Source organism: Symphalangus syndactylus, chromosome 5 (genome assembly GCF_028878055.3).
Source record: "Symphalangus syndactylus isolate Jambi chromosome 5, NHGRI_mSymSyn1-v2.1_pri, whole genome shotgun sequence".
Lineage (NCBI taxonomy): Eukaryota > Metazoa > Chordata > Mammalia > Primates > Hylobatidae > Symphalangus > Symphalangus syndactylus.
This window is the reverse complement of record NC_072427.2, coordinates 84,389,538-84,411,235: the sequence shown is the minus strand read 5'-3', so window position 1 is coordinate 84,411,235 and position 21,698 is coordinate 84,389,538. Positions and strand designations below refer to the sequence as shown.

The 21,698-nt window shown below is 52.2% G+C and overlaps 2 protein-coding genes across 19 annotated transcripts in view; one reads left to right on the top strand and one right to left on the bottom strand.

The window, feature by feature from the left end:
- The window catches only part of C5H21orf58 (chromosome 5 C21orf58 homolog), a 24,810-nt gene extending 3,263 nt beyond the window's left edge, over nt 1-21,547 (bottom strand). For 2 of the 10 annotated variants that reach the window (XM_055280052.2, XM_055280053.2), the window contains exons 1-7: nt 16,154-17,102; nt 14,788-15,026; nt 13,985-14,045; nt 12,253-12,326; nt 11,358-11,522; nt 10,113-10,268; nt 8,297-8,408 (exon numbers count right to left, since the gene is read on the bottom strand). In XM_055280052.2, the coding sequence (XP_055136027.2) occupies nt 8,297-8,408; nt 10,113-10,268; nt 11,358-11,522; nt 12,253-12,326; nt 13,985-14,045; nt 14,788-15,026; nt 16,154-16,277 (931 nt within the window). In that variant the 5' untranslated portion in view covers nt 16,278-17,102. Of the gene's footprint in view, nt 1-8,296; nt 8,409-10,112; nt 10,269-11,357; nt 11,523-12,252; nt 12,327-13,984; nt 14,046-14,787; nt 15,027-15,060; nt 15,067-15,596; nt 15,774-16,153; nt 17,106-17,721 lie in introns of those variants that run through there. The other 8 variants (XM_063640423.1, XM_063640424.1, XM_063640425.1 and 5 more) reach the window with 8 other exon arrangements.
- The window catches only part of PCNT (pericentrin), a 118,980-nt gene continuing 118,730 nt past the window's right edge, over nt 21,449-21,698 (top strand). For 8 of the 9 annotated variants that reach the window (XM_055280032.2, XM_063640407.1, XM_063640403.1 and 5 more), the window contains exon 1: nt 21,531-21,698. In XM_055280032.2, the coding sequence (XP_055136007.2) occupies nt 21,645-21,698 (54 nt within the window). In that variant the 5' untranslated portion in view covers nt 21,531-21,644. The other variant, XM_055280027.2, reaches the window with a different exon arrangement.

Genomic DNA, 21,698 nt, shown 5'->3' with positions numbered 1-21,698 from the left:
GCGCCCGCCACCACGCCCGACTAATTTTATTTTTGTATGTTTAGTAGAGATGGGGTTTCACTGTGTTAGCCAGGATGGTCTGGAACTCCTGACTTCGTGATCTGCCCGCCTCAGCCTCCCAAAGTGCTGGGATTACAGGCGTGAGCCACTGCACCCGGCCTACACAAAATTTTTTTAATTAGCTGACTGTGCCTGTAGTCCCAGCTACTTGGGAGGCTGAGGTGGGAGGAGTGCTTGAGCCCAGAAGTTGAGGCTGCAGCGAGGTATGATTGCACCATTGCACTCCAGCCTGGGCAACGGAGTGAGACCCTGTCTCTCACAAAAAAAACCCTCAAAAAACCAAAACAAATGGCCAATAAATGTATGAAAAAGTGAAATGCAAATTAAACCAGAATAAACTTCCATAACATGCCCTCCACGCTGGCAAAAATGAGAAGTCTGAAAATACCAAGTGTTGGTGAAGTGCTCTGGCGACTGAAATTCTCATTCATGTATGTGGAGTGTAAATGGGCACAAACCTTTTGAGAGACTGTGTGGCTGTATTTCCTGACACAGCCATTTCAGTCCTAGGCATGTGTTCCATTAGAGGGCAAAAAGGCCTGTGCAGATGTAAACCCAGAATCTTGAGCGGGGACGGAAGCAACCCAAGTGTACATCAGTAGATAAATGGATGCAGAAACGTGGTCTATCCATACAATGGACTGTTACTCATCTGTGACCTGCCGCAGTGTGGGTGATCCTTGAGGACATCATTCTAAGCAAAATAAGCCAGTCACACAAAGACAAATACTGTACGGCTCCACTCACAGAACACATCGAACACAGTCAAACTCGCAGAAACAGAACACAGGACGGTGGTTGCCAGGCACTGACGGGAGGGGGTGATGTAGTCCGATGGGTGGAGTTTGAGATTTGCAAGATAAAAATGTTCTGCGGCACAGCAGTGGCTATAGTTAACACTACTGAACTTTGCACTTAACAAGTGGTCACAATGGTAAAGTTACATGGGTTTTTTTTTTTTTATCACAAATTAATCTTTTTTTTTTTTTGAGACAGGGTCTCACTCTGTTGCCCAAGCAACACGCCTTGGTGTGAACACAGCTCACTGCAGCATGGACCTCCTGGGCTCAAGGGATCCTCCCATCTCATCCTCCCAAGTAGCTGGGACCACAGGCACATGCCACCATACCCAACTCATTTTGATATGTTTTGTGGATTTGAGGTCTCAATATGTTGCCCAGGCTGGTCTTGAACTCCTAGGCTCAAGTGATCTTCCCATATCAGTCTCCCAAAGTGCTGGGATTATAGATATGAGCCACTGTGCCATGCTGTAAATTAACTTTTAAAAAAAGAATCTTGGCCGGGCGCGGTGGCTCAGGCCTGTCATCTCAGCACTTTGGGAGGCTGAGGCGGGCGGATCATGAGGTCAGGAGATCGAGACCATCCTGGCTAACATGGTGAAATCCCGTCTCTACTAAAAATACAAAAAAAAATTAGCCAGGCTTGGTGGCGGGCACCTGTAGTCCCAGCTACTTGGAAGGCTGAGGCAGGAAAATGGCGTGAACCTGGGGGGCGGAGCGTGCAGTGAGCTGAGATCGCGCCACTGCCCTCCAGCCTGGAAGACAGTGAGACTCCATCTCAAAAAAAAAAAAAAAAAAAAAGAAAAGAAAAGAATCTTGAGTGCTGGGTGCTAGAATCCCAGCTACTTGGGAGGCTGAGGTGGGAGGATCGCTTGAGGCCAGGAGTTTTGGACCTGCCTAGGTGATATAGCAACACTGTGACTTAAAAAAAAAAAAAAAGACTCATGAGATGGGAATAGAATCCTGGATTATCTGGGCAAGCCCAGTGCAATCACAGGGTCCTTAGAAAGTGGTGAGATAAAATGACTATCAATCTAGATTTGAATATGCAGCAAAACTTGCATTTAAAAATAAGGGTAGGGCTGGGCACGGTGGCTCACACCTGTAATCCCAGCACTTTGGGAGGCTGAGGTGGGTGGATCATGAGGTCAAGAGATCGAGACCATCTGGCCAACATGGTGAAACCCCGTCTCAACCAAAAATACAAAAATTAGCTGTGCATGGTGGCACACGCCTGTAGTCCCAGCTACTCGGGAGGCTGAGGTAGGAGAATCGCTTGAACCCAGGAGGCGGAGGTTGCAGTGAGCTGAGATCATGCCACTGCACTCCAGCCTGGCGACAGAGCGACACTCCCACCTCAAAGAAAAAAAAATCTTTTGCGAATTCCTTTAGAACAGTTATTATACAAACTCCCCCAGTATCTACTTTCCTGCAGATGTTTTTTATTTCCCTTTATTTATTTATTTATTTATTTATTTATTTATTTAGAGACAGGGTTTCACTCTCTTTCCCAAGCTGCAGTACAATGGCACAATCACAGCTCACTGCAGCCTCCACCTCCTGGGTCAAGCGATCCTTCCACCTCAGCCTCCCAAGTAGCTGAGACTACAGGCATGCACTCAACACTTGGCGAATTTTTGTATTTTTTTGTAGAGATGGGGTTTCCCCATGTTGCCCAGGCTGGTCTGGAACTCCTGAGCTCAAGTAATCCTCCCACCTTGGCCTCCCAAAATGCTGGGATTACAGGCGCGAGCTGCTGTACCCGGCCTCTCATTTTTTTTTTTTTTTTTTTTTGAGACAGGGTCTTGGTCTGTCACCTAGGCTGGAGTGCAGTGGCATGATCTAAACTCACTGCAGCCTCCGCCTCCCAGGCTCAAGTAATTCTCCTGCCTCAGCCTCCCAAGTAACTGGGATTACAGGCGCCCACCACCACACCCGGCTGATTTTTGTATTTTTAGTAGACACGGGATTTCACCATGTTTTCCAGGCTGGTCTTGAACTCCTGACCTCAGGTGATCCAGCCTCTTTAGCCTCCCAAAATGTTGGGATTACAGGTGTGAGCCACTGCGCCCAGCCAAGATTGCATCTTGCTGTGTTGCCCAGGCTGGTCTCAAGCTCCTAGGCTCAAACGATCTTCCTGCTTCAGCCTCCCAAAGTGCTGGGATGACAGGCATGAGCCACTGTGCTGGCCGTTAACCACTGATTTTAAATGCTGCATTTTCTCTCATATGACATACAAGCATAGGCACACACTCACCCATTCACACACACCCCTACCTCAGTATGCTTTTTAGAACCTAAGGCATACAAGCATAGGCACACACAAGCGCGCATGTGCACACACACCCCTACCTCAGCGTGCTTTTTAGAACCTATGGCATACAAGCATAGGCACACACAAGCGCGCATGTGCACACACACCCCTACCTCAGCGTGCTTTTTAGAACCTATGGCATACAAGCATAGGCACACACAAGCGCGCACGTGCACACACACTCCTACCTCAGTGTGCTTTTTAGCACCTGACAGACTATCGCTAAAGTTCATCTGGAAAAATCGACAGGTAATAAGGAAAGACAGGACTACCCTTTATGATGGCACAAGCTACGCTCTCTGCCACTCCAGGGGCTCCTCATATGTATCACAATAGGAATGGTATCCCCTGGATGTGGGTTACATGGCTGTCCTGGGCCAGGTCTGGCTTGGATTACAATATATGACAGAGCTACAGTAATTAACCAAGTCAGCACAGGGGTTGGGATAGGCAGGTCACTGGGACAGATTTGAGGACAGCTGTCAGGTGATTCGCCATTCTACACACATCTGCCCCTAGACTACCAATTCCATTAATCATTAGGGCAATGCAAATCAAAGCCACAATCAACCACCACTGCATCCTGTTAAAATGGATAAAAGGAGAAAGACTGACCATACCACGTGTTGCCAAGGTTGTAAATAACTAGAACTCACAAACATTATTAGTGAGAATATAAAATGCTGCAGACACTAGATAACAGTTTGGCAGTTTATTTTTTGAGACAGAGTCTCGCTCCGTCACCCAGGCTGGAGTACAAAGGCCCGATCTCTGCTCACTGCAGCCGCTGCCTCTGGGGTTCAAGTGATTCTCCTGCCTCAGCCTCCCGAGCAGCTGGGACTACAGGCATGTGCCACCACGCCCGGCTGATTTTTGTATTTTTAGTAGAGACGGGGTTTCTCCATGTTGGCCAGGCTGGTCTCGAACTCCCGATCTCGTGATCCGCCCACCCCGGCCTACCAAAGTGTTGGGATTATGGGCGTGAGCCACCGCACCCGGCTGATTTAACTTTTAAGAAACTGCTGGCCGGGCGCGGTGGCTCACGCCCATAATCCCAGCACTTTGGGAGGCCGAAGGGGGCAGATCACGAGGTCGGGAGTTTGAGACCAGCCTGGCCAACATGGAGAAACCCCGTCTCTACCAAAAATACAAAAATCAGCCGGGCGTGATGACACATGCCTGTAGTCCCAGCTGCTCGAGAGGCTGAGGCAGGAGAATCGTTTGAACCCGGGAGGCAGAGGCTGAGGTGAGCCGAGATCGTGACACTGCACTCTAGCCTGGGCAAAAGAGTGAGACTCCATCTCAAAAAAAAAAGAGTTAAATCTCATATGATTCAGACATTTCACTTCACTTTTGCTTTCACCCAAGAGAAATGAAAGCATACGTCCACAGAAAGACTGAGGCAGGAATGTCCATGACAGCTTTGTTGGTCATAAGCAAAAACAAGAAACAACCCAAATGTTCATTACTATGGTTGGAACTTAATCCTCAATGTGGCAGTATTGAGAGGTGGAGCCTGTAAGGGGTACTTGGATCATGAGGGCTCTGCCTTTATGAATGGATTAATGCATTCATGGGATAATAGATTAATGATTTCATGGGTTAATGTGTTATCATGGGAGGAGAATTGGTGGCTTTATAGGAAGAGGAAGAGTGACCTGAGCTAGCCATTAGCACACTCAGCCCCCTTGCCATGTGATGCCTACACCACCTCCAGACCCTGCAGAGTCCCCAACAGCAAGAAGGCTCTCGCCAGATGTGCCCCCTGAACCTTGCACTCTCCAGTCTCTATGACTGTAAGAAATGAATTTCTTTTCTCTGTAAATTACCCAGATTTGGCCAGGTGCAGTGGCTCATGCCTGTAATCCTAGCACTTTGGGAGGCTGAGGTGGGTGGATCACCTGAGGTCAGGAATTTGATACCAGCCTGGTCAACATGGTTGTGGGCGGCAAGCCACCCAGGCGCCGAGGCAAGAGACCGAGGACACGAGCTGTTCCAGTATAATAAAATATAAAACAAGAATAGTCATACCAGATATAGATCTTAGATATGATTATATATGAATATCATCAATCATTAGTTGGTAGTAATTACTCTTTATCCCAATATTATAATAATCCCCGCTCTATAATCATAACGTAGGAAAAGTCAGGCCATACAGAGATAGGAGCTGAGGGGACATAGTGAGGTGTGACCAGAAGACAGGAGTGCGAGCCTTCTGTTATGCCTGGACAGGGCCACCAGAGGGCTCCTTGGTCTAGCGGTGATGCCAGCGTCTGGGAAGACGCCTGTTGCTAGGCGGACCGTGGTCTAGCGGTAGCGAAAATTGTCAAGGAACAACACCCGCTACTTACCAGACCGGGAAAGGGAGTCTCCTTTTCCCTGGGGGAGTTTAGAGAAGACTCTGCTCCTCCACCTCTTGTGGAGGGCCTGACATCAGTCAGGCTTGCCCACAGTTATCCGGAGGCCTAACCGTCTCCCTGTGATGCTGTGCTTCAGTGGTCATGCTCCTAGTCCACCTTCATGTTCCAGCCTGTACACCTGGCTCTGCTTTCTAGCTAGCAGTAGTAAATTAGTGAAAGTACTAATAGTCTCTGATATGCGGAAATAATGGCATAAGCTGTCTTTCTCTTTGTCTCCTCTCTCTCTGTCTGCCTCAGCTGCCAGGCAGGGAAGGGCCCCCTGTCCAGTGGACACATGACCCACGTGACCTTACCTATCATTGGAGATGACACACTCTTTACCCTGCCCCTTTTGCTTTGTATCCAATAAACAACAGCGCAGCCAGACATTCGGGGCCACTACCCATCTCCGCGCATTGGTGGTAGTGGTCCCCCAGGCCCAGCTGTCTTTTCTTTTATCTCTTTGTCTTGTGTCTTTATTTCTACACTCTCTTGTCGCCGCACACGGGGAGAGACCCACTGACCCTGTGGGGCTGGTCCCTACACATGGTGAAACCCCGTCTCTACTAAAAACTACAAAAATTAGCCGGGCATGGTGGCAGGCGCCTGTAATCCCAGCTACTTGGGAGGCTGAGGCAGGAGAATCACTTGAACCTGGTGGGCAGAGGTTGAAGTGAGCCGAGATTGTGCCACTTCACTCAAGCCTGGACAAAAGAACAAGACTCCGTCTCAAAAAAAAAAAATCACTCCGTTTCAGATATTCTAAGCAACAGAAAATGGACTAAGACATCCACCAACAGGTGAATGCATAACAAACTGATACATTCACACAATGCAATACTACTCAGCAATTAGAAGGAACCATGTATTGATACACCCAACGACAGTGATGAATCTTAAAACAGTCACGCTGAGAGAAGCCATACAAAAAAAGAGTACATACTGTGTAGACCATTTCTACAAAAATCTAGAAAATGCAGGCCGGGCATGGTGGCTCACGCCTGTAATCCCAGCACTTTGGGAGGCTGAGGCGGGTGGATCATGAGGTCAGGAGTTCAAGACCAGCCTGGCCAAGATGGTGAAACCTGTCTCTACTAAAAATACAAAAAATTAGCAGGGCATGGTGGCGGGCGCCTGTAATCCCAGCTACTCCAGAGGCTGAGGCAGGGAATTGCTTAAACCTGGAGGGGCGGAGGTTGCAGTGAGCCGAGATCATGCCACTGCACTCCAGCCTGGGCGACAGGCAAGACTGTCTCAAAATAAATAAATAAATAAATAAAATAAAAAATCTAGAAAATGCAAACTACTACATAGTGACAGAAAGCTGCTCAGCAGTTGCAAGGGGGTGTAGGAGGAGGGATTAAAAAGAAACACGAGGAAACTTTGGAGGTGATGGATATGCTCAGTCTTGATTGTAGTGATATAAGTATATGTTATATGTATACGTTAAAACTTGTCAAGCCGGGTGTGGTGGCTCACACCTGTAATTCCAGCACTTTGGGAAGCCAAGGCGGGTGGATTGCCTGAGGTCAGGAGTTCGAGACCAGCCTGGCCAACATAGTGAAACCCTGTCTCTACCAAAAATACAACAAAATAGCTGGGCATGGTGGTGGGCACCTGTAATCCCAGCTACTCGAGAGGCTGAGGCAGGAGAATTGCTTGAACCCAGGAGGTGGAGGTTGCAGTAAGCCAAGATTGCACCATTGCACTCCTATCTGGGCAACAAGAGCAAGACTCTGTCTCAGAACAACAACAAAAAAAACAAATAAAAAAAATTAACACAATTTGTCAAATTGGGCAAGGCGCAGTGGCGAACGCCTGTAATCTTTGAGAGGCTGAGGTGGGCGGATCACCTGAGGTTGGGAGTTCAAGACCAGCCTGGCCAAAATGGCGAAACCCCGTCTCTACTGAAAATACAAAAATTAGCAAAGCATGGTGGTGCAGGCCTGCAGTTCCAGCCACTTGGGAGGCTGAGGCAGGAGAAATCACTTGAACCCAGGAGGCAGAGGTTGCAGTGCGCTGAGATCATGCCATTGTACTCCAGCCTGGGCAACAAAGCAAGACACACACTCTGTCTCTCTCTCTGTCTAAATAAATAAATAAATAAATAAAATCAAGTATTTAAAAGTTATTATTATTATTATTTTTGAGACAGAGTCTCACTCTTTCGCCCAGGATGAAGTAAAGTGGCGCATTCTCGGCTCACTGCAACCTCTGCCTCCCAGGTTCAAGCAATTTCTCCTGCCTCAGCCTCCCAAGTAGCTGGGATTACAGGTATCCATCACCACGGTCAGCTGGTTTTTGTATTTTTAGTAGAAATGGGGTTTCACCTTGTGGGCCAGGCTGGTCTCGAACTCCTGACCTCAGGTAATCCACCCGCCTCAGTCTCCCACTGTTGGGATTACAGGCATGAGCCACCGAGCTGGGCCCTAAAACTTATTTTAAAAGAAGCATCTTAATAATGGTTTTTGAATGGATGATGATTGGATGAGTTGGAATTGGACCTCAATTATTTTACCTCCTAGTTCAGTTATCTTCCTTATACCTCTCGTTTCCTTCCCTATGAGATATCATTTATATAAGGATTTCTTAAAGTTAAAATTATTTTCATGTTGAACAGCCAAAAGCTGACCCTAAGTGACTGTCCTGCTTCCAGGAACATTTTCCCTTTCAGTAGATAATTTCCTCAACCCACAACAATATGAATATGGAACACTTACCTTCCTTAATACTTCCTGACCGTTGAGTAGGGAAGGCCTGGGGAGGAGGAATCTGTGCTATGAGTGGCTGCTGAGGGAGCTGCTGAATGATGGTGGCAGGAGGCTGGGGGACCTAGGAACAGCCAGGTGATTAGCTATCTGCGTATGTCCTTGAAGAAAGTGTCTCCAGTATCTACCACCCTCCATCCACCCACCCATCCAACCAACCAACCATCCACCCATCCATCCAACCAACCATCCACCCACCCATCCATCCACCCATCCATCCACCCACCCATCCATCCACCCATCCATCCACCCACCCATCCATCCAACCAGCCAACCAACCATTCATCCACCTACCCATCCATCCAACCAACCAACCATCCACCCACCCATCCATCCACCCATCCATCCACCCACCCATCCATCCAACCATCTACCTACACATCCATTCATCCATCCAAAGAGAACTTTAAATGATTAACCCCAGACATTGAATAGATGGTTGAATGGAAAGGTATTTCAGTCTAGATATCACTTAGGATGTACTATTTTTAATGTTTCCCACATTTCCTGTCTTTAGCAGGGTGGGCTGAGGCCTGGTTCCACTAATTCTGCTTTAATAGGCGTAACCAACACTTGGTAAGGTTTTTTTTTATTTTTTTGAGACAAAGTCTTGCTCTTGTCGCCCAGGCTGAAGTGCAATGGCACAACCTCAGCTCACTGCAACCTCCGCCTCCCGGGTTCTAGCGATTCTCATGCCTCAGCCTCCTGAGTAGCTGGGATTACAGGCACCTGCCACCACACCCGGCTAATTTTTGTATTTTTAGTAGACGGGGTTTCACCATGTTGGCCAGGCTGGTCTCGAAATCCTGACCTCAGGAGAGCCACCCATCCAACCAACCAACCGTGTCCAGGCAGGGGAAATGCAGCAGCGGTTGGCCACCTTGGCCTCCCAAAGTGCTGGGATTACAGGCATGAGCCACTGTGCCTGGCCTGGTCAGTCTTTCTAATTGTGGCCACTTTAATAGGGATGCAGTGGTGGCTCACTGTGGCTTTAATTTGCATTTCCCTAATGACGGATGGTGTTGAGCATCTGGGGCAGACCCGTGTGTAGGATGGCTGCATCCCAACAGGCCTTCTCAATTCTGTCCCAGTGACCTCTCTATCCCAGCCCCCATAACAACTTGGTTAATTACTGTACTCCATCATATACTGTAGTACATATATAGAACACGTCATGAAAATAAACTTTGCTTTCTTCTCTGAGTAAAAATAAATTATAGCCTTATATTCGAGCATGAAAGGCCTTCTGTTTTATCCTCTTCTAGCTGTGTGAGGCTGCCTGGCCTCATCCCTTCTTCCTCAGTTCACAGAAAGGACAGCAGAGACCAGGAGTTGGCAAACTTTTGCCAAGGGCTAGATCGTAAACGGCTTCCAAAGCAGGACACACCGTCAGCTCTTGAGTTGGCCATTGCAGCATGAAAGCAGCTACAGACAATGTGGAAACAAATGGGCCTGGCCCAATAAAGCTTTATTTGTGAACACTAAAATTGGCATTTCATATAATTTTCATATGTTGCAAAATATTATTATTTTATTGGCTTTTCCCCAAACATTTAAAAATGTAAAACCATTCTTGGCTTGCAGTTTGCGTGAGAACAGGAGGCAGGCCAGCTCCGGTCTGAAGCTGTGGTTTGCCCACCCCTGGCACAGACCCATGAGGCTTTCTTAGAGCCGCCGTGCCCGTCCTGGCTGATGGGACCTCCTACCTCAGGGCCTCTGAGTCCAGCTGCTAGGAAGCTCATCTTAGGGACCCGCAGCCCCTGCTCACCCGCCTGGTGTCACTGGGGCTGAGAGTGAAACCTGCAGGCATAACTGGCCCTGATGGATACACAGTAAGTGTAGATGTGCTTGGGATGAGGAAGATGGGGGGTCCACAGCAACGACCCCCTGTACTCCCTTCTGTCCTGGGAGGAGGTTCCTGGTGCTGGAAGACAGGAAGGCACAGGCTGGGAATATCCAAAACCTGGTGAAGGCCACCCATCTGCAGAGGAGGGTCTGGGGCAGGTCCTTCGGAGGCTCCCCTACCCTCTGTACCCTCCACCATGTGCTGCTGCCAGGGTCCCCTCCCAAAGGGCAAAAGCCTTCCAGGTCATAGACTCTGCTGCCCTGTCTAGAAATTCCCACCTCAGCCTCTTCTTCTCTTCCACCTTCCCTGCACCCCAGTCACACGAATCCCACCAAAGCCTTGACCTCCAGGCCCCCAGCTTCCATCCTACCTCTGGGTGCCTGGTTTCCCTCTGATCCATTTTTTGCTTCAGAAAGTCAGTTGTTTTCTGCTGCTTGCCACCCAGAAGGCTGAACAGCTGTAGGAAGCTCTCAGAAGTGGAGCACTATTTACCTTTAACATTCTGCCCTTGACACTGGGGCCTTAGGCATCTCCTGGGCACGATAAAGTTTTTTTTTTTTTTTTTTTTTTTTTTTTGAGATGGAGTCTTGTAATCTCCTCTGCCTGGGCTCAAGTGATTCTCCTGCCTCAGCCTCCTGAGTAGCTGGGACTACAGGCATGTGCCACCATGCCCAGCTAATTTTTGTATTTTTAGTAGAGACAGGATTTCGCCAAGTTGCCCAGGCTGGTCTCAAACTCCTGACCGCAGGTGATCCGCCCGCCTCGGCCTCCCAAAGGGCTGGGATTAGAGATGTGAGCCACTGCACCCGGCCAGTGATAAAGTTTTGAGGAGTTGACACACTTCCCCAAATTCAGGGCCACCTGCTGAGCTCTCCTGATACTTCTACCCCTGATGCAACATTTAAGGCCAGGGCTGGGGTTTGGGAGACAGAGCTGGGCCCCAGCCTCCCTCTGTGATGAGGGGTAAGCAGTCCGGGGAGGCCCGGACAGTGCCCAGGCAGGCGGCTGGCCCCCTTCAAGGGTGGGCCTTGGGAGGATGGGGGTGACGAGGCAACCTCGCTGCAGGCACAGCGCCTCCCGCCTTCTGTAAAATCTTAATTCTGCACCCGCCTCCCACTCTCAGATGTGCTCCTTGCCTTCGCCCTCTTACCGCCTTCGCCCTCTTACCGTAGGCAGGATGATCCTTGGCGGGTCTGGGGACAGCGGCGATGGGGAGGCAGCGGGTAGGATGCCCGTGGGGGGCAGCTCTGGGGGCAGGGATGACCCGAGGGCTCCTCTGCTCGGCCTGCTCCAGGCCTGGGCCCGAGAGAGCTCGTCCAGGAGGTGTTGTTCCTGCAAGGCCGATGCAGAGCTGCTGCACACGGGGAGGGGGAGCCCCAATGCCACAAAGGCACCCCCAGCCTCAAGGCCGATGCAGAGCTGCTGCACACGGGAAGGGGGAGCCCCAATGCCACAGAGGCACTCCCAGCCTCAAGGCCGATGCAGAGCTGCTGCACACGGGAAGGGGGAGCCCCAATGCCACAGAGGCACCCCCAGCCTCAGGCTCAGGCCAGCCTGGGCCAGGTACGAGCGCCTCTCCGGGCAGGATGACCGTGGCTGGAAGACCCTTCCAGGGGTATGTGCATGAGGGCGGCCTCCTGAAATTGACCTGAGTGTGTCAGCTAGTTTCCAGTTGTTTTCCTTTCCCAGCCAACTGGGTCTGTTCTCTCTTTCAAGCCGGTTCCAGGCCTACTTTTTTCTAGGTCTCCCCCTAGAAAAGCGGCCCCACCTCCCCTGCATCTCTGCCACTCAGATGCATCTTTGGTGAGTGCCGTGGGAGCAAACCTCCAGGCATCCCAGAATTCCAGGTCCTCCTGGAATTGGGCCCCTACTCAACATTTCCAGCCCTGATGGAAACCTGCACCCAGGCAGGTCTCTAAGCTAACAGTGTCCTTGCTGGGGCCTGGCCCTGAGAGTCTGGAAAGGTCTTCCCCAATACTCCCTGACCCGGTGCCTTAAGGCTGAGCAGCTATCTCTGCTACAGTGAGCTCAGCCATGTTTGCTCAGAGGGTGCAGGGCCTACCCGGAGTCTCTGCAGAAGGTCCCTCCTTCTCTTCAGAGCAGTCTGCAGGGCATCGTCTGGCTGGTCCTCATTTCCTAGAGGGAAGCACCTGCTTGCTCACCTAGGAATGTGTAGAGGCTGTCGCTGCAAGCACTCAGACCGGATGGCACTGCACCCATGTGAGAAGGCTCTGCCTCACCCACACTCCCAGGATGGGGGAGGCCTGGGAGGCTCCTAGTCTTAGGTTATCCCAGAGAAAGAGGGACCAGTGTTGGGTAAGGAGGGCAAGGGGCAGCATCAGGGGAGGGGTAATCCAGGGAACACAGTGCTGGAGTCTGGCCGATGGTCATCTCATTCCCGGAAGGGAGCCTCAAATCACGCAACCGGGTTCCTCCTGAGTGCATTTCATACAGAGTGCCCTGGGCTCCAGGAGGCCAAGGCCTCTAGGGGGCTGGTTGCAGCCTGACCTTGGCCACCTGGAGCCACCCTCTGGCCCCAAGTGGTCTAGAGTCTGGTCTGATCCCCAAGTATCTGCACATCCCTCAAGTCTGCCCCCCAGTCCAGGTGTGGTGGCTCATGCCTGTAATCTCAACAGTGGGAGGTTGCGCTGGGAGGATTGCTTGATCCCAGGAGGTCGAGGGTGCAGTGAATTGTGATCAGGCCACTGCACTCCAGCCTGGGCGACAGAGCGAAACCAACCCTGTCTCAGGAACAACAACAACAACAAAATCTGACCAGGCGCAGTGAGTCACACCTGTAATCTCAGCACTTTAGGAGGCCGAGGTGGGTGGATTGCTTCAGGCCGGGAGTTCGCGACGAGCTTGGCCAACATGGCAAAACCCCGTCTCTACTAAAAATACAAAAGTTGGCCAGGCATGGTGGAGCGCACCTGTAATTTCAGCTACTGGGGAGGCTGAGGCACAAGAATTGTTTGAACCTCAGAGATGGAGGTTGCAATGATCTGAGATTGCACCACTGCACTCCAGCCTGGGCAATACAGCGACACTCCTTCTCAAAAAAAAAAGCAAAAGTCTACGTTCCTTGGCGGAGGGTCTACACTCAAGAGAAGGCTCCCGAAGGTGGGGAGCAGGGTTCTGGCCTCCTTTCCCTTAGGCACAGGGGTCCTGCCCCTCACCCAGCATCACACTGGAGATGGGCCATTGGGAACCCTAGCCAGTCCTTAGGGGGTCCCCAAACCCTCTGCCCCAGGCACTGGTAGCCATTCGGTTCCCTCGCACTTGCTCTGCAGTCAGGGGACCTGGTTTGGGATTTTCTCTCTGTATTTGAGACTGGGCTCTGCCCTTGGCAGCAGAGCCCCCACAGCTCACAGCTTGCCCCACTTTCCAAAGAGCGAGAAATGCTCCTCCAGCCTCCTCAGCTCCTCCCCGGACGTACCCGGGTAACAGTGAGGACAGCAGCTCCTCCCCAACCAATGGGCAAGCTCAGGCTCTGGAACCAGAGCAACTGGGTCTGATCTGGGTGTGACCACTGCCAGGGTGAGCAACCTCTCTCTGCCTCCATTTTCTCATCTGCAAAATGGGAACAATGAAAGTGCCCCTTTTTGGGGTTTGCAGACTAAAGGTGATAAGGAATGGGGGTGTCTTCAACTCTGAATGTAAAGGAAAAGCGTTGAGGACAATCTTGCCGGTACCAGGAGTGGGGGTGATTCCCAGAGTTGCTGTCCCGACCTCCCCCTGGAGCAGCTACACTTGCGTCTGTCTGTGCTGGTTCCAAGCAGCCCAGGGGCTCTCACCTGGCTCGAGGTGGAGGCCCTCAGGTCCCCCTTCCATGTTCTGCCGTTCTTGCTCCAGCTTCTGTGAGGAAGAGAGACTGTGACAGAGACGCTGGCTCCAGGCAAAGGCCCTGTGTGCTCCAGGAATGACTAAGAGGTTTTCTGAGCGAAAAGAATGGCATGTCAGGAGTAACCCAGCCCCTCCAGGTCCAACAGGCGGGAGACAAGCCCCTCTGATGATCTCCATGAGCTGCCTCTGTAAGCCTGACCTCTAGCGAATTCGTGTGTTCCATCCACAAGCCTAGGGCAGATGCTCTGAGTGGTCCCTTCAGGCAGATTTCTGAAGAGCAACCCTGGGAGAGACCTCACTGGTGAGGCCTCCAGGCTTCCCAGCCAGTGCATGCCTGGATCACCCCCCACCTGAACCCTGAGCTGAGCAGCTACCTACTGGGTGTGTCCAGGGGTGAATCCCTCTCATGGCAGCCTGTGGGCCAGGATGTAGGGCTGGCGAAAGGTGGGCAGCAGGTCCCTCAGGCAGCGGGAGAGGGAACAATGCAGGCAGGGGGTGCAGAGGAGCCCCCAGGCACCGAGGATCCCCGGACCCTGTGCTCAGTGGCCTGCGAGGACAGGCAGGTTGGTCATGGGCCACCCAGACCCTCAGAGAATGTTAAGACTGAGTCTGAGGATGGGTCCACTGGGCTGCCAGCCCCAGGCCCGGCCCTTGGGGCCCTGCATTCTGCACCTGCAGGGCTGTCTCGAAGAGTCCCTCCAACGCCACAGCCTGGGAGTTATTAAAAACAGGAGCATGCCAGGCTCTGCCTCACCTGTCCCAAGAGCTTCAGCGTCAGTCGGGTCACTTGCTCTGCTACTGATGAGTCCAGCATGGTGGGAGCTGCAGGAGATGACTGTAGGAGCAGGGGAGGCCTTAGCCCACTTCCCTCCCTGGTTCTGTTACTCGCAGGAAAGAACTGCTCAGCAGGAGCCCAAGCACCAAAGAACTGCTCAGCAGGAGCCCAAGCACCGGTGTTGCCTGCAGCTCTGGCCTTACCTCCTGGAGACCAGCCTGAGGGAAGAGAAGAGCCCTGTGGGAAGATAGCCACAGCCTCCCTGGACTGCAGTGCCCCAGAAGCCAGCGCTGGGTGCTGTGTGACCGTTGCCAGGCTGCCGGACACAGGGAGGCCCCAGGTTGCCAGGTTTCCACTGTGCGTCCTCAGGCTACCTGTAAACACTCATCCCCAGGTGCGGTCAGCTGGGCTTCATGGGAAGGCAAAAAAGTGGGCAGCAGCTGAGGCAGAGGGGCAGAGCCCTCAGACCTGGGGGAAGGGGACAGTCGCGACCCCCTATGCACCACCAGCCTCAGGACCCAGTCCAGAAGAACCTGTGTGTCAGGGGAGGACACCCCACCCGTGTACTGCCTCCAGGGTGTTAATGACACCTCCCCTCCTAGGGACCCTCAGAGCAAGCAGGGAAGACAGGGTGGGGAGACACGGGGAGGACAGGGTGAGGAGACTGCCTACCAAGGAGTTCAGGAAATTGCAGGCAGCAGAAGGGGCAGGACAGAGGAGGGGTTGTGACCTGCAGAGGGGCTGGGCTTCAGCAGGACCAGAGGGGGTGCCCAGGGGATGTGTCCCACCTTGGGGCTGGGGGCACCGGGCAGGGAGTCAAGTATGCAGGAAGCTTCGCAGAGGGCGACGCAAAACAGGAGCATGGTCTGCACTTGGTTAGGCATTAAACTTCATGTTGACGAGTTAGTCAATCCCACTAGCAGGCAGACTGACATCTGGGGGATGTCAGCAGCAGGGGCCCAGACCTGTGGACCCAAGGGGCGGAGGTCAGCACCCTCCTCGGTGCAGCTAACCCAGGAACTTGCCTCAGTGGCCAAAATTGCTCTGTTGCCCTCAGTTCTGTAAATGGCCCACGTCCATCAGTATCTATGGTTGTGTGCCTGTCCTGTCTTCCAACCCACATCCATGTGGGGACCCTGGAGCTGGACCAGTGAGTGATAGGGTGAAGGCTGGCCAGCCCCTAGGAGGTCAGGCTCACAGAGGCAGCTCATGGAGATCCTCGGAGGGGCGCACCTCACACCTGCTGACCCTGGAGGGTCTGGGTTACTCCTGATGTAGAGTTCAACTCACCTCACCCTGGAGGCCATCCAACCAGAAATGAAGCCAGCATGAAACCAGGCCTTACCCTCCCTCCATATCTGTGGAGGTTGTGGGCTGGGGTCACATGCCCTGCCTGGTGCCACACATTCCCAGATGGCAGTCAGGGGTCCTCGCTGGTGCTGCTGGACATGAGCAGACTCTGGCCCCATGTTTAAGATCCCAGTGCCATTGCGCGTTGGCTCATGCCTGTAATCTCAGTGCTTTGGGAGGCCAAGGCAGAAGGATCACTTGAGCCCACGAGTTGGAGACCAGCCTGCATAACACAGTAAGACCCCACCTCTATAAAAAATAATAAAAAAGGGCCAGGCGTGGTGGCTCGTGCCTGTAATCCCAGCACTTAGGGAGGCTGAGGCAGGCAGATCATGAGGTCAGGAGTTCAAGACAACCTGGCCAACATGGTGAAACCCCGTCTCTACTAAAAATACAAAAAATTAGCCAGGCGTCATGGTAGGCGCCTGTAATCCCAGCTACTCAGGAGGCTGAGGCAGGAGAATTGCTTGAATCACAAGGCAGAGGTTGCAGTGACCCAAGACTGCGCCACAGCACTCCAGCCTGGGCAACAAGAGCAAAACCTCCGTCTAGAAAAAATAAATAAATAAATAAACAAATAAGATAATAAAAGAACCTGGCTCTTGTCTACAGTCATTAAACAGTGACAGTCTTGGGAGACATTTAAACAGCTCTGAGTGTGCACAGAACAAAAACTAGGTTAATTTAGTTAAACAACTCTATAGAGCACCCTTGATATAAGTGACCTCATCTGAGAAAAGGACTCCATCTTATATATATATATATATATATTTTTTTTTGAGACGGAGTCTCACTCTGTCACCCAGGCTGGAGTGCAGTGGCGCAATCTCGGCTCACTGCAAGCTCCGCCTCCCAGGTTCACGCCATTCTCCTGCCTCAGCCTCTCCGAGTAGCTGGGACTACAGGCGCCCGCCACCACGCCTGGCTAATTTTTTGTATTTTTAGTAGAGACGGGGTTTCACCGTGGTCTCGATCTCCTGACCTCGTGATCCGCCCGCCTCGGCCTCCCAAAGTGCTGGGATTACAAGCGTGAGCCACCGCGCCCGGCCTTATATATATATTTTTGAGATGGAGTTTCGCTCGTTGCCCAGGCTGGAGTGCAGTGGTGGTGCCATCTCAGCTCACTGCAACCTCAGCCTCCCAGGTTCAAGTGATTCTCCTGCCTCAGGCTCCTGAGTAGCTGGGACTACAGGTGCACGCCACCACGCCCAGTTAATCTTTGTATTTTTGGTAGAGATGGGGTTTCACCATGTTGGCCAGGCTGGTCTCGAACTCCTGACCTCAAGTGATCTGCCGTCTCGGCCTCCCAAAGTGCCGGGATTACAGCATAGCACCTGATGCCTTTTAAATTATAAGATAGGGCCAGGCAGGCGGAGGTTGCAGTGAGCCAAGATGGCACCACCACTGCACTCCATCCTGGGCAACAAGAGTGAAACTCCACCTCAAAAAAAAAAAAAAAGAAAAGGGTATCAGGCCAACAGGGACCAGATGTTTCCTCATCAGTAGATACTGCATCCACCCAGATAAAGACATAAAGAAGACACTCTTACTCTCAGTCCTTACCAGAGTACTCCATGGCCATGAAAAGGGCAGACCACCACCAGGTCAAAGCGGCCATTTTACAGACAGTCTTGCTGTCACTTGTGAGAAGCCCTCCGCATCTGCTGCTGCAGGCTCTGCCCACATCAGAGATGCTTCCTTGTCAGACAGATTCTCCTTTTCGTTGAACTGGTTAACTTTTTTTCCCCTCCTCTTTCTCTTGATGTGAAATGTTACTTTGTTTGATGTGGAATGTTTATAACATTTATATATTGATCAAGTATACTATTATGTATGGTTTGTAATACTGACTGACTTAAGGAGAGACTTGAGCCTGTGTGCCCACAGCTGTGACTGCCAAGTGAATGGGAAGCACTAAGAATTGCCTCCTCGGGATCTCCAGTAGTATACATAACACACTCCAGAGGGCATGGATTTGTCACTTTTTTTTTAAAATAGGCTTTAAAAGAAGTTTTAGATTAAGAGTAATTGAGAAGATAGTACATGGAGATCCCACATACCACACGTGTGGCTTCCCCTCTCATTAACGTCTTACCTTAGTGTGCTACATTTGTTATATATATATATATATTTTTTTTTTTTTTGAGACAGAGTCTTGCTGTGACGCCCAGGCTAGAGTTCAATGGTGCAATCTTGGCTCACTGCAACCTCTGCTTCCCAGTTTCAAGCGATTCTTCTGCCTCAGCCTCTCGAGTAGCTGGGACTACAGGTACCTGCCACCATGCCCAGCTAATTTTTGGGTGAGAGCCAGTGCACCTGGCCCATTTGTTCTGATTAATGAACCAATATTGAGACACAAGTAACTGAAGTCCACATTTTGACAGTTTCCTTAGGTTTGCCTCATGTCCCTAATGTGGTATCCATCAGAACACCCCATTACATTGAGTTATGTGTCTTTAGGCTCCTTCTCAGACTTTCCTCGTTTTTGATGACCTTGACAGTTTCAGAGTACTGGGGAGATATTTTGAAGAATGTCCCTCAATTAAAATGTGTCTGTTGGCCGGGCGCGGTGGCTCAAGCCTGTAATCCCAGCACTTTGGGAGGCCGAGGCGGGTGGATCACGAGGTCAGGAGATCGAGACCATCCTGGCTAACACAGTGAAACCCCGTCTCTACTAAAAATACAAAAAATTAGCCGGGCGTGTTGGCGGGCGCCTGTAGTCCCAGCTACTCGGGAGGCTGAGGCAGGAGAATGGCGTGAACCCGGGAGCCGGAGCTTGCAGTGAGCCGAGATCGCGCCACTGCACTCCAGCCTGGGCAACAGAGCGAGACTCCGTCTCAAAAAAAAAAAAAAAAAAAAATGTGTCTGTTTTCTCCTGGTTAGACTGGGACTGCAAGTTACAGAAAGGAAGCATCTAGGGGTGAAGTGCCACTATCACTCCATCACATCAGGGACACACACTGTCACCTCGACTGTAACTGTGAGGCTGACCTGGGTCACTTGGCTGAGGGGGAGTCTGTCAGTTTTCTCCACAATAAAGTGGCTCTTTCCCTCCTTTTCTTTATTGCACTCTTTGGGAGGAAGTGGCTATGTGTGGTCTACACTTAAGGAGAGGGGAGTTACGTTTCCCTCCTTGAGGGTGAGTATCTACAAAATTTATTTGGGCAGCTTTTTTTTTTTTTGAGTCAGGGTCTCAGTCTGTCACCCAGGTTGGAGGGCAGTGGTTGCTTGGCCTTGACAGCTTTTTAGTAGTTTAAAATGAATGGAGGCTGGGCGAGGTTGCTCACGCCTGTAACTCCAGCACTTTGAGAGGCTGAGGCGGGTGGATCACTTGAGCCTAGGAGTTCAAGACCAGCCTGGGCAACACAGTGAGACCCTGTGTCTACTAAAAATACAAAAATTAGCCGGGCATGGTGGTGTGTGCCTGTAATTCCAGCTACTCAGGAGGCTGACATGGAGAATCACCTGAGCCCGGGGAAGTTGAGGCTGCAATGAGCGGTGGTCTCACCACTGCACTCTAGCCTGTGTGACAGACCTCACACTGTCTACTAAAAAGAAAAGAAAAAAGAACTGAAATAAGACCCAAGTCCAACATTAGCAGAACCTCTCTAGAATGTCCACAGAAACGACTCTGGGGTTCTGAGGAACAGTCTAGGCAAACCTGGGCACATCCCCTCAGTCTCACAGTTGTAAATGTATTGTAACACGTAACAGTTGTGAGATTCACGCACAGTCTGGGTCTCTGTTCCTGGAAAGTGTGATCCTGTGGGCGCAGCCCCTGCTTGCTTGGCTGTGTTGCCTGCCTGGCCCCTGCTCTAATAAGCCCACTGCCCAGAGTTTGCTCAAACCACCCAATTCCGAGTCTGGGAACCAGGAGACCGCTGGACACTCCGCTCACCACACAGAAACTGTGGCCTGAGTCAGGAGAAGGAAGTTTCTGGCGGTCGAGCTTCCACGGCTTCCTGAGGGAGGTTGCAGTGAGCCGAGATCGCGCCATTGCGCTATAGCCTGGGCGTCGCAGCGAGACTGTCTCAAAAAAAAAAAAAAAAAAAAAAAGAAAAAAAATTCTGAGCGAGATTCCAGGGCTTCCTCAGGGCCCGTTTAAGTTGTGGTTGCTGAGGAGGCTGCAAGGTGAGCTTGCGTCAGCGAGGAGCCACTCCAGCACGCTCGGGAAGGGCATCGTTACTGCTGCAAACAAGCACACGGCCCTCCACGACGAACCGTTTCCAGGTGAAGGCGCACGAACAGGCCCGGAGGGACCACAAAGAAACCCAGAAACCAGACTTGGACACACGAAATAAGGGGGTTAGCTGAAGGAATACTCCACAGGAAAGGACGGCCTGCGCGAGGTCACCCGCCCCGTCTTGGTTTTTTGCCACTTCGCTCCAGTTAGTTTCCCAAGTCCCGCCTATGCGCGCGCCCGCTGAGAAAACGCCCACCCCGGCGGTCCCGCCGCAGGTCACAGGCGGTGCGGCCCCGGGACTGTGTCCTGGCTTCGGTGTCCAGGGAGCTCCAAGACACGCAAACCTTCCGTGGTTTCCACCTCTGCAAGCTCACGTTCCGCTGAGCTCAAGCTGAGGGACGACCTCATGCGACGTCAGTTTCCCCCGGGACCAGGAACCCACGGCCCCATTTCTCTTGTCTACTAAAAACTTTTTCTTTTTTTTGAGACCTAAGACATCAGTGAGACACACGAGCAGACACGTGCTCGGCCGGGAAAGGCGGGAGCTCCAAGCGGCGGGGTCTGCAGGTCAAGGCGGTTCGCGGGCTTTCTGACCGCATCGGCCTAGTTCTTCTCTGACGACCGGGACCCCCGGCCGAGGGGGCGCATTCGACGGGCTGGTGGCGTAGGATTTCGTTTCGGGTTCCCAGGGTCCCGGCAAAGGTGAGGGAGCCCTTGCGGATCCCTGAGATTCACCTCAGCAGCCTCCTCCGTGGTAGGCCTCAACTTCCCGCGGCGGCCTACAGCCAAAGACTAATGCCTGAGCGGCAGAAAACGGCCTGGCCCTGTCCGGGTGGTTGCTGAGCGCCGTCCGGCGTCCCCCGCGCATGCAGGGAGCCCGGTCCGCTGTCCTGGTGGACACAAAGCCCAGGCGCCGCCCGAGCGGGACCAACAGCGCGAACATTTTGCCGCTCAGCCAGCCTGGCAGGGGCTTTTAAAATCGGCCAATCACAGCGGGCGCCAGGCCTCCGCTATCCGCTTACTGGTCCTCCCGTAGGAGGCGGGTACGTGAGCGCACCAATCTGTGGCCGGCGAGCGTATAGGGCGGGGCTCCGCCCCGGCTGCACCGCCCTGAGCGCGCGTGCGCGAGACCGGGAACGCGGCCCCCTGATTGGCGGCGCGTGTCGGGGGCGGGGCCGCGGCTGCGTGACAGTTGTCGCGGGGGAGGGCAAGCCCCAGCGCGGGGGAGGGAGTGTAAATAGAGCGAAGGCTGCTCTGTGTTAGCCCCGTCACCGCCGGGCGGCCCGCGCGGAGCCTGAGGGAGATGGAAGTTCAGCAAGAGCAGCGGCGCAGAAAGGTGGAGGCCGGGAGGGCGAAG